Source organism: Orussus abietinus, unplaced genomic scaffold (assembly GCF_000612105.2).
Source record: "Orussus abietinus isolate OABI.00-Male unplaced genomic scaffold, Oabi_2.0 scaffold641, whole genome shotgun sequence".
NCBI classification, from domain to species: Eukaryota; Metazoa; Arthropoda; class Insecta; order Hymenoptera; family Orussidae; genus Orussus; species Orussus abietinus.
In genome coordinates this window covers 5,245-17,678 of record NW_019394804.1, presented here as the reverse complement: position 1 = coordinate 17,678, position 12,434 = coordinate 5,245, and the positions used below count along the sequence as shown (strand labels likewise).

The window sequence follows — 12,434 nt, the reverse complement described above, 5'->3', positions numbered from 1 at the left end:
TAAAAGAAAGTTTATATGTGCCAATTGGGTTTAATAATAAGTATTGTGATAACGTCGTTAGTGTTTTATTTATCATTAGCGAAATAAATAATAGACGAACGAGTCGGGTAAAAATAATGCTAACGCGCATGTGGTCGAACGCGCCATATTCAGTTCGTCTGTGCTTCCATCTAGTGTCGTGCTCGGTTACTATTTCTCATGTCTCAGGTGTCGTATGGAAGTTGGGTTTCTATAGAGTCCTCTATATTCTTTGCCTCGGTGAACATTTCAATTTGTTGTGTGCTTGCGTGAATAATAAGGAATTGAATATTTGAAAATGTCTGAGAAAACAAAGTCTTTGAGTCATGTGAAACATATTCCTAAGGATGCTCAAGTTATAATGTCTATTATGAAAGACATGGGAATAAATGATTACGAACCGAAAGTCATAAATCAACTATTGGAATTCACATACCGTAAGTTTTGTGAATTAAATTTTAATTTATTTATGCAGATTTTAGAGATACTTTGTATTGTATTACAAGTACCCTTGGTTACATTACAAATGTTTAAAATAGTTATTCAATATAATTCATCAAATGCTTTATAAAAACCTGACTTATAGGTTATGTTACCTGTATTTTGGATGACAGCAGAATTTATGCAAATCATGCAAAGAAGAAGTTTATTGATCTAGATGATGTGCGTTTGGCTGTAAAAATGCAGCTGGAACGAACTTTTACGAATCCACCTCCTAGAGATGTCCTTTTGGATGTGGCACGAGCAAAGAATAATATCCCACTACCATTTGTAAAGCCTAATAACGGTTTGCGCTTACCACCTGATCGTTACTGTCTTAATTCCACAAATTATAGATTAAAATATACCTCAAAGAAGATCCACCGCTATGAGAATAAACCATTACATGCAGTAGTTGGAAATAACCTAACAAGCAATCAATCTAGAATTAAAGTGGAAAACAGTAAATCTGGTCTTTCGATCGTTAAAAGGCCCGGAACGCTTGCCACAGTAGCAAGAACACAAACGATATCAATACCAAAACCTGTCTTTAAATTTTCAACGGGTGAGTCATATGTAGCAGTTGTAATTTGTACATTTATTATCCCTTATGTTATAATAATGGTTGCATGATTTACACAGATAAATATATCTGTTTTATAATTTTTTATTATTTTTACTAGTATTTTAATGGTGTTCATCTTATGTCCTAGATTTGGAATACTCATTCAATACCCCACCTTACCTTCCATTCCTAAACATTTCCATTGGAAACCGTCTCTGTAAGAATATATAGTTAAAAATTGCTAGAATGTCAACTTTTGAAATTTTTATGTGTACATGTTTTGTAATTGTAAACAATTTTAACAGGTTCTACAGGAACAACTACCGTAAAAACACAGGTTGCAAAACCAAAAATACAAATGTCTACCAGTCAGTCTGTACCGTCAGTGAAAATGGAAATGGATGAGTCATTAAAGAGGAAGAGAGAAGAAGAAGATTACGATGTGCCGTGATAATATTATTTGTAATATATTCATTTTATTAATATCAGCATTAATTATATATTTTTCCAATTAATCTATGCTAATAACTATAATATTTTATGTATCGAGAACAGTGGGGGACAGCCTTGTGTTCTAAAAAAACATGTTATAAATACTTTTTTGTCACTTTTTTTTCATTTCTTCCGTGATTTGGGAATAAATTATAAAGCTTATTCAATGATTGATTTTATTTCAATATGTTTATTTTTCAGGTTAATTAAAAGGACACTCAGAAAAATCATTTTTCAAATGTATTTCTAAATAATATATACTATTGTTCAAAAGGACATGAAGCTACATATCTCTCATTAGCCTTCTTCCTCGGATAGCATGTCTTCCATATCCGATATCTCCGTTTCTTGTTCATCATGCAATGCACTTGTGGATTCTACAGGTATACTTATTTTCACAGAAGTATTCGGTTCTTCATAAGTTGCGTTCTCTTCAATTGGTTCTTCCGTTTCAAAAATTTCATCTGTCTTGGATTCTACTTCTTGGATCGGTTGAATTTCATTTTGTTTGGTAGATTCTTTGGTTTCGGTAACCAAGGATTCAACCTGTATTGTTGAAACATCTAGCTGTGGTGCATTTGAATCTCCAACATTAAACATTGGTGATTTATCAGCTGGTGTAGCATTTACTTCGGATGTCACTTCTTTTTTTTGTCGATTGCATTTCTTAGGATGAATTGGCAAGAACAGTTTGAATTCTTCGGGCATTTCATCCTCTGCATACAGTCTTTAAGAAATATCGATAATATTAGTGCTGCTGTTTGTCTAACTTTTAAAAAAGCACCTTCAGTGTATAAAAACTTAACCAAATAAATTCATTCTTTATCAATTGTGAAAACGGCTTAAGATTATATGAAAGAGTCAAACAGTCGAAAACGTGCCTGGACCAGGCCATGTTGGTTCTAGTCCATGATAAGGAAATAAATTTTGGATGAAAAAAAAAATATATATATGAGAAGTCAAATCGTTGGGGAAAGTATTCTCCAAATTGAGTGTACCGATTCGTTTTAAATTTTACCACGGGAATATGGAGACCGTAAAATAGGTTCTGAAACTAATGAAATTTCAGTTTTCATCCAAAATTTATTTACTTATCATGGACTAGAACCAACATGGCGTGGTCCAGACACGTTTCCGATGTTTTGCACTTTTTGGAGACTTAGAATCGAAAATGAAGAGTCAGGATCTAGCTCGAATAATTTAGAATATCGTAGAAATTAAATATTACAGAGTCAGATGGGAAAATGTAGTAAATACATTCACCAACAATTGCAAGAGAATGCGACGCATTTTTGAGCAAATATTTAGTGACAGCTAAACGTCACAGATGGCGACGTTGGTCCGTCCAAATATAAAGAGTCATGAATTCATGAGATTTCGACAGTTGTACATCGAGTTTTTTTATCATTACTTTACTGAAATGACATATGTGCCCATAATTATGAAAGTGGTCTAAGTCATATATTTCTTGTTTCGAGATATTTATTGCATTGCATTTGAATAAATTAAAAAATATTTTTATATCATGCAACATTTTAATTTAGAATTTTATTACTCTTGATTAATGGAAATTTATTATGAATATGAAATTTTGTGTGAATTTCATACCAAAATGTCGTTTTTAAAGTGTGAATTGACTTGGACCATTTTCAAAATTAACTGAATGTCCTATGAATGACTTAAAACAATAAAAAACTACGAGTTTTATTAGATACAATAATTTTAATGAAATAATTCATGAACCTTTATTAATTATTTTAAAAAAGTAATCCATTTTTATTATTTTAGGATTTTATCATTATGTGTTTTTAAGATTTTTAAAATGTTTCTGACAAACTGGAGGGATGTATGGTAATAAACACATAATATGTTTGTTTTTCTTCCGTTACTGGTCTAATGGTGGTGCATAGTGGAAGTAATTTAATATTTCCGTATATTTTAGGTCTTCCTCTTTTAGGTGAAAGATTCAAAACGTGGAATTTAGAATCATCTAAAGAAGTATTACGTGGTCGTATAATATCTGCAAATCACATCATATCTGAATAATAATTAATGTATTCACATAATAAGTACGTTGTCATTAACGTAAGTTAGGTAACTGAACCGCTATCTGTTGACATAGTGGTAAAATATATAAATTATTTTTCTGCCAATAATTAGTTTGGAAGAGCCCAACTGAATTAATGCACTTTCAAAATAGAACTAAATGAATTCCATATATTGTTAGGTAGACCGAAAAGTATTGTCGTTTCTGTTATTGTTTGATTGTCATTTGTTGGCTTATTGTGTAGTTTAAAAACGCGCCAAGGAGGGCCACGTGCTATTTTAAGGTTATGTTTATATCATTTCTTTAAATTTTTTATTTAGACCACTTTCATAATTAACACTAAATGAATTCCATATAATATTGAAATTACAATCACTATCTAATGGTTCATTTTTGACAATATCGAAAAAATTACATCGAATTAATTTAGTTTAAAATAATATGGGGTGAAATAACTGATAAACTCATTTTTTTAAATTTTGACTTAGACCACTTTCATAATTATGGGCTCATATGGAACCCTTTTCAGTTCGTATAATTTTCAAGGTAGATTGTAAAAGACTTCAACATAAATATAAATGTCGGTAATGGGACGCACCAACTTATGTTCCCACTTGAGTATTCAAAACGGTATTTCCACCAAAAAGGGTATAGATGATTTTTATTTTATCGACGTCGATTAACTTTCTTAGCGCCTTTCATATCCTATTAACCCTTTGAGGCACGGTGGTATTAAGAGTGTCCCACCTTTAAAAAGCTAAGCGAAAAGTGGGACAGTTTTTAACCCACCTAACCCCAAAGAGTTAAAGAGTAGCAAAAGAAAAAGATCCCAATCATTTTCGAGGAAGGTAATTGCTTCATCTGTCAATAATATACATTATATTTTTTTATCACTGAAAACGGTGAAATAACCGATGAACCTTACAATAGTTTATACATAGGTACCTGTCTGCGAAATATATCCTCCGTATTCTACAGTTCGCATGAATTTGCATTCTGCTAGTTTCAACATAATTTGAACCATATGCTCTCCTCGTGAAATCCGCTAGATTGAATTGAATCTGATTCCAACCACCAGATAATCCTATGGGCATCGTGGTACAGAATGGTCTCACTTTTGTTGTGCTTTGGAAATTGCTCACGCGAAATCTTCGATGCATTTTCTTATTGTCCAAAATCTAATCTCAGATCATAAATGTAGGTATAAGGAATAACCCATACTGTTCACTTTTGGAAATATCATCTTGTAACAACAAACGTCATACCAGAGGAATGTAAGCTTTGAGGGGATCAAATACCTATGTTTTATACAGGGTGTCTCATAATAGATAATTAATCTTTCATGGGGTGAAAGAGGGTGGAATTTTGAACGAGAAGTTCCTTTTCCATTTTAGGCACGGAACATTTTTCATCGAGTTATTAGTAATTAAAGTTGACCTTTATACGTAACATAAGATGCACGTATTTGGCAAACGGGATTGATTTCATTTCTTTCGTTTGCTTAAGGTGAAGTGAAACATCCTTCAAATCAGTCGATTCGAATACAACACTTTTTTTTAAGGATATTAGACCAAACTGTCCGAAACTTTGACACATCACTCCTGATCATCTAAGAATTGTCCTGACACATTAAAAATTTGGATTGTTCAAACAAATTTTTTAACTCAGTCCAGACCAGAACCAAAATGGCGTCGAGCTCTCATATTTCGATCAATATAAAATTATCGATGGCTCTGATATGAGAATCAAAAGGGTCAGGACAATTTAACGACAATTTAGAACACTCTGGTAATCGATAAACTCGCATTTGAACGGGATAAAGGCAAAAAAAGTATTGTATGCGCTTCTTTGCTAAAACGATGGTAATACGAGGTCTCGGATTGAAAATTTAATTGACCTGGAAATCACAGATGGCGCAGGGGGTCCCTCCGCAGTCAATTAGAGCCCCAGAAGGCATGAATCCAGAGGATTTCTGGAGTTTTACTTTGATTTCTTTATAATTACTGTATGAAAACGATAGGTGGAATATGCCATTTGGTACAATACCCAATATAATTCGACCCAGCTGTCAATATAAAAACGAATGTCGGCAACGTAGGCATTTAGAAATATCTTCTTTATCGACGTTGATCAAGTTCCTCGATGTGTTTCACTTCACCTTAAGAGAATGTGAAAGATTCAATCTATATATATCTGAGAAGTCAAATCGTTGGTGAAACTATTCTCCGATTTGGGTGTACCGATTCGTTTTAAATTTTACCACGGGAATACGGAGACCGTAAAATAGGTTCTGAAACTAATGAAATTTCAGTTTTCATCCAAAATTTATTTACTTATCATAGACTAGAATCAACATGACATAGTCCGGGCACGTTTTCGATGTTTTGCGCTTCTTGGAGGCTCAAAATCGAAAATGAAAAGTTTCAGGACCTAGCTCGAACAATTTTGAATATTGTAGAAATGGAATATTACGGAGTCAGATGGAAAAATGTGGCAAATAGTTTCACCAACCATCGCAAGAGAATACTGGCTTGTCCCGCGGCTAAAACGTGTTTTTAGAGCAAAAATTTGGTTGCAGCTAAATGCCACAGATGGCGACGTTGGTTCGGCAAAATATAAACAGTCATGAATTCGTGGAATTTCGGCAGTTTTACATCGATCTTTTTCTCATTACTTTACTGAAATAACATATGGAACCCTGCAGTTCGTATAATTTTCAACGCAGACTGTAAAAGACGTACAACATAAATATAAATGTCGGTAATGGGCAACTTATGTTATCACTTGAGTATTGAAACCGGCATCACCACTAAAGATACCACTATAGATGAATTTTACTTTATCGACGTCGATTAAATTTCTTAGCGCCTTTTATATCCTCTTAACACTAGGTTTACGGGACCCGTCAATTTGACGGAATTCAAACTTCGAATAGAAATACGGAAAAAACCATAGCATTAATTTAACCATGTTTCTATCGTAAATTAATCATTTCTTCCAATGAATTTATACACACAATTATTTTTTCCTAAGCCTTCTAATTTTTAAAATCTGTATGTAGTATACCTATCTCTACGAAACCCGACAAATTGACGGACTAACTAATTTCATGAACGATCCATACATATTGGCTTCTTTGTTCGAATATAAATACCGAAAAAACCATAGCATTAATTTAACCATTTTTCTATCGTAAATTAATCATTTCATCCAAAGAATTTATACACACAATTATTTTTTCCTAAGCCTTCTAATTTTAAAAATCTGTATTTGGTATACCTATCTCTACGAAACCCGTCAAATTGACGGACTAACTAATTTCATGAACGATCCATATATATATTGGCTCCTTTGTTCGAATAGAAATACCGAAAAAATCATAGCATTAATTTAACCATTTTTCTATCGAAAGTTAATCATTTCATCCAATGAATTTATACACACAATTATTTTTTCCTAAGCCTTCTAATTTTTAAAGTCTTTATGTGGTATACCTATCTCTACGAAACCTGTCAAATTGACGGACTAACTAATTTCATGAACGATCCATATATATTGGCTTCTTTGTAGTGAGTGGAAGGACGTTTCTCAAAGACAGGGTATAAAAGTTTCATTTATTGTAGACAGTCTCCGCTTATTGTAAGTATCTACAACAGGGTAATTGAATTTGGGCACAGGATTTTTTTTTTTATTTTTACCAATCTCCCTTTTCTAGCAATCATGAGTAAATCCAGGAGATATAATAAGAAATTGAACAAATTTGTCAACAGCAATGAAGATTGTTCTGAGGATACCTCCAAAGAAGATTGATATGAATTACGCTAAAGCGAAGATGAGAGTGAAAGTTCCGAATGCATTGAAAGTGGAGAGATAGGAGAATCTTCGGATAGTGAAGAGGAAAACTTCTTGAAAGTGTGTCGTAGCAAGAAAAGGATGAGTATTCTTTCTAGTTCTGATTCCGAGGATGAGAGGACGAGCATTCCAATCATTTGCGCGATAATGTTTAAAAAAGGACTTTTTTACTTATTAATAATTTATTCAAACGTAAAGCCTAGTGTTGTCTAATTCAGACTTAATTTGAATAAATCGATTTATTAAAGAAAATCCGTATTTTCGATTACCCGTCAATTTGACGGGTGCTCGTAGAAATGGGTATATAAAAAATGCCCGTAAACCTAGTGTTAAGTATTAATGTATTGTGGGAATCTTATAAACTGTTAGTTTACGAGATGTATTTGGCGCGTATTTTTTGTTCACACCTAAGGCGTTTCTGCAGGAATTCAATGACATTATGATAAATCTACATTTTAAGGTGAAGTGAAACCCCCCTTCAAATCAGTCAACTGGAATAAAACCCTTTTTATTTATATAGGGTATTGGATCGAAACTTGAACACGTGACTCGCGATCACCTAGTAATAATCCTGACACTTTCGAAATTCGGATTTTTTAAAGAAATTGTTTAACTTAGCTCAGACCAGAACCAAAATGACGTCGTGTTCTCATATTTCGATCGATATCCAATTATTGAAGGCTCTTATCTGAGAAACGAAAAGGTCAGGACAATTGAACGACAATTTAGAACATTGTAGTAATCGTTAAACTTGAATTTGAAAGGGATAAAGGCTAAAAAAGTGTCTTATACGCTGCTGTGCTAAAACGATGGTAATACGAGGCATCGGAGTGAAAAACTAGTTGACACGGAAATCACAGATGGCGCAGGATGTCCCTCTGCAGCCAATTAGGGCCTCAGAAACCATAAATCTAGAGAATTTCTGAAGTTTTACTTCGATTTCATTGTAATTATTGTGCGAAAACGACAGGTGGAGTATGCCATTTAGTGTAATGCCCAATATAATTCGACACAGCTGCCAATATAAAAATGAATGTCGGCAACATGGGTATTTTGAAAAATCTTTTTTATCGACGTCGATCAAATTCTTCGACGTGTTTACTTCACCTTAACCTAGCGTACTTCGAATGCTCATTACTCCTACTGGAATGTCCAACTACCGATAGTATTCAAGATTACGAAGAAGAAAATGTAACGTATGCCCACTGAATATTTACGTATTATATATGTTTTGTTGTTACAAGTCATGTTTCCTGTTTGAAATGGTTTTTTAGTTTCCATTTATTAACTTCCTGAAAATTACTGTTATTTCAAACGTGAAGTACTTCTTCAAGTTCTTAATAATCATGATAAGGAAAGGTAACTTAATGCCCAGCACTTTTTTCGAATCGGCAGGACAATAAATATATGTTGTCGCCACATTGGTGCCAACTATTTCTAATGCCAATGACTTTACTTCTTCATCCGTAACTCGCTTTACATAACCATTCTGTATCTGTAAAGAATAATTTAATCTTTATTATAATGGCAGCGAGATAATTTCCCTTGTTATCGAAATAATAAAGAAATTATGAAAATTATCTGTCTCAGGGGGTCGATTTTGTGTCTGTGGGTGCTCACTTTTATCATTTTAACCCGATTTGAGTTACAAAATCGATCCCCGGGTCAGTAATTAAAGCCGGGCACACATCTGAACACGAATGCAGGCAGAACGAATATCTCGTACTGAGATGGTGGTAATGAATGAAGTGGTCCGAGGTAATGAACGGACATCTTGACGAATGGCATTTGAGAACTTCGAATAGTGTGTCAAATGATTCGAGGCAGTTTGTCGCACTTTGATTGCTTGTCCACACTCGTACGTTTGCATTGCCTCAGACGCGTTCGTGCTCAAATATGTACCCGGCTTAAGGGCGCTCACCACTCCAGCGATTTTGCAGNTTTTACTACAACTTTATGTACTAAAAGTGTAGGAATTTTATGAATATTTTTAGTGTACTTCAGTTATTCTGTTATCCTTTATCCAAGTTTTTTCCAGCCCACTAATAACTTAAATGTTAATCGTTCATCTATTAAGGGGTTATATGCAGTTGTTATAGGCGGAATTCAAGAATTTTTGTTTCGTAACCAAAATGCATTTTTTAACCGAAAGCAGAGCGTGATTTCATAGTACAATTATTCAACTTAATATATAATTTTTCTTATCAAGATATATTAAAAAAATTAGTGAGGTACAGCAATTTTCCGAAAAATTTTTTTTACGGTAGCCACGGTATCTTAAAAAATATTTCATCGATCACGTTTCAAATTTTTAGGGCTCATTCTACACATGGAGTACTGCTGAATGATCGAAGGATTTTTCGAAATTCTGATTTTCACCAGAATGGCAGGGGTTTGACTGGAAAATCACTTTTTTCATCTTACAACATTTTCGTTTTTCCTTAATAAAACAGCAAGTTTAAAAAAAAAAAGAATCCTTCATGCATTTAGTAGTCCTCCATGTGTAGAATGAGCCCTAAAAATTAGAAGCTGATCGGTGAAATATTTTTTGAGATATCGTGGTCATCACAAAAAAAAAAAACTCAGAGAATTGCTGTACCTCGCCAATTTTTAAATATACCTTGATAAGAAAAATGATATATTAAGTTGAATAATTGTACTATGAAATCACGCTATGTTTTCGATTAAGAAATACATTATAGTAATGAAAAAAAATTCTTGAATTTCACCTATGACAACTGCATATAACCCCTTAAGAACACGCAGTTGTAAGTTCTAATTACCAAAACTTACTTTCATATCCCATAGAGCTAATGGTGATGAGCCACAGCTATAGAAAATAGACAGGAAGCCACTTTGATAGGAATTGCTGAACATCTCCGATTACTTCTTCACAGTCGTCCTTTTAATGAGTTAAAGTAGAAAAATAAGGAGTATTCAGATTTCTGGAGAACAATTATTTCGAGATCTTCGCTCGTCGTTTACATTAACGATCTTGATTATCTATAAAACTACAACTCACAAAAATACCCGCTTTCAACATGTCTTTGACACAAAATTGACTGTCATTCCCTGACAATTCCTATTTCCGCCCAGCACTTTTCATCGCTTTTCAGTTGTTTCGTGTTCCGAGAAATTATATATTGTGAGAACTTGTATATTTTAGTTAGGACGTATATTTGTATTTAAAAATGCAAATAAAAAATTTCAATTAATCAGTATTTGCGGAAGTGGCTATTTTCGAGTTATGCGTTTTATTTCACTATTTCGGGAGTTGACATATTTGCATATACACCACATTAATATGCGTAAATATGTATATATGCGTTTTCCCTAGAAGTATTTAAGTTTAAATGGAGATAGATTCAAAATCTATTTAGAATAGAAAATCCAAAATAGTTTGTTTGTTTATATTTGAAATAAGAAGCAGAACATGGTATTTTACGTTTTGGATACTTATTTGAACTCGATTCAATTGAAACAGGTACCGAGCTTTGCGTTAATGAAAAACCCGCCCAGAGAGAAGTTCTATCATATTTACGCATTAGGATGTTCATTTAATTATTTACGGGTGTTCATTTATTCGAGGAATACGGGAAAAGGTGTAGAAATAAATATATAAGGGACATAAAAACGTGAATCAGTTTCTATGTCCGAAAATGTACGCAATAAAAATTTTCCTGCGGCATTCAACGGTATAAATATTATTACACTATTTTTTTAAAAACTGAGATAATATTCATACCTCGTTTTAGTGGATGGAACAACTGAATCGCTAATAAACTAATTAACTTTGAATGCAACGTAATTTCATATATTGTTTAAGAAATCATTCATAAAACTTTTCTACGAGGTGGGCGTCTCAAATCGTTTCATACTTTAAAACGTGAATATGGAGACCCTAAGGTAGGTCATGAAACTCGCAAATTTTCATTTCTTGTAAACTATTTTTAAAATACCTATAAACAAATTAGAAAAGAATTGAAATTTCATGAGTTTCAGGACCTTCCTTATAGTCTTCCTATTCACGTTGTAAAGTTTCAAACTATTCGGTAAACCGAATTGGGAGAAAAGTTTTATAAACATAACCTCTTCGACGCCACTTTCACATCACCTTAAGAACAACACCACTGAAGAATTTGTATAAATTCCCAATTGAATAAGAATATATGTCGGAATATATTAAATCAATTACTTTTCCATTGAAATACGTTACTTCTCTTTAAAATCAATTGGAGACATAGATATGTGTAAATGTAAAAAGAAGTAATCGTGTGCGAGTATTTTTTTTTTTAGTAATTACAGCACAGCTTTTTGTCATGTATTCATTTTGAATATTACAGAAAATACATTAAGAGTCAACATTAGCTTGAGTGACATTTCGAATTTTAAAATAAGGATGCGTGCTACACTCAACAATTTTTTTAACATAACAGTTTTCGGGTATCTTATTCAAATATGGTATACTAATTTTTCAACATTTTCAAATAAAATTGATAACATTATAAATTTAGTACACAAGATTATTAATTTCCTTACATAGTTTCATAAAACTCAAATTCATTTAGAAATTTACAATAAATGTATACTCATTCATCTTTAAATCGTCAAATATATAATTTTACTACAACTTTATGTACTAAAAGTGTAGGAATTTTATGAATATTTTTAGTGTACTTCAGTTATTCTGTTATCCTTTATCCAAGTTTTTTCCAGCCCACTAATAACTTAAATGTTAATCGTTCATCTATTAAGGGGTTATATGCAGTTGTTATAGGCGGAATTCAAGAATTTTTGTTTCGTAACCAAAATGCATTTTTTAACCGAAAGCAGAGCGTGATTTCATAGTACAATTATTCAACTTAATATATAATTTTTCTTATCAAGATATATTAAAAAAATTAGTGAGGTACAGCAATTTTCCGAAAAATTTTTTTTACGGTAGCCACGGTATCTTAAAAAATATTTCATCGATCACGT

General features: G+C 32.7%; 2 protein-coding genes across 2 annotated transcripts; one reads left to right on the top strand and one right to left on the bottom strand.

Moving 5' to 3' along the window:
• The first annotated feature begins 260 nt into the window (after positions 1-260).
• LOC105697801 (transcription initiation factor TFIID subunit 9) lies at positions 261-1,735 on the top strand. Its single transcript, XM_012421457.2, has 3 exons — positions 261-455; positions 605-1,063; positions 1,369-1,735. The coding sequence occupies exons 1-3, from the start codon at positions 317-319 to the stop codon at positions 1,512-1,514; spliced, it is 744 nt and encodes a 247-aa protein (XP_012276880.1). The 5' UTR covers positions 261-316; the 3' UTR covers positions 1,515-1,735.
• Positions 1,736-1,852: 117 nt separating this feature from the next.
• On the bottom strand, positions 1,853-10,331 carry LOC105697792 (cilia- and flagella-associated protein 20-like). The gene is made up of 4 exons (XM_012421447.1): positions 10,248-10,331; positions 8,758-8,949; positions 4,548-4,780; positions 1,853-2,282 (listed from the first exon to the last, which is right to left on the bottom strand). Exons 1-4 carry the CDS (start codon positions 10,329-10,331, stop codon positions 1,853-1,855), a joined length of 939 nt encoding a protein of 312 aa, XP_012276870.1.
• Positions 10,332-12,434: the final 2,103 nt, after the last annotated feature.

Bases quoted from the DNA above. Each gene is read 5' to 3' on its own strand.
- LOC105697801 (XM_012421457.2), top strand. From the start codon at position 317: ATGTCTGAGAAAACAAAGTCTTTGAGTCATGTGAAACATATTCCTAAG. The intron at 456-604 runs GTAAGTTTTGTG...CCTGACTTATAG, and splicing joins ACTATTGGAATTCACATACC to GTTATGTTACCTGTATTTTG. The intron at 1,064-1,368 runs GTGAGTCATATG...CAATTTTAACAG, and splicing joins TGTCTTTAAATTTTCAACGG to GTTCTACAGGAACAACTACC.
- LOC105697792 (XM_012421447.1), bottom strand. From the start codon at position 10,331: ATGTTCAGCAATTCCTATCAAAGTGGCTTCCTGTCTATTTTCTATAGC. The intron at 8,950-10,247 runs GTAAGTTTTGGT...TATTCTTTACAG, and splicing joins TAGCTCTATGGGATATGAAA to ATACAGAATGGTTATGTAAA. The intron at 4,781-8,757 runs GTAATTTTCAGG...ATCTGAGATTAG, and splicing joins ACTTCACGTTTGAAATAACA to ATTTTGGACAATAAGAAAAT.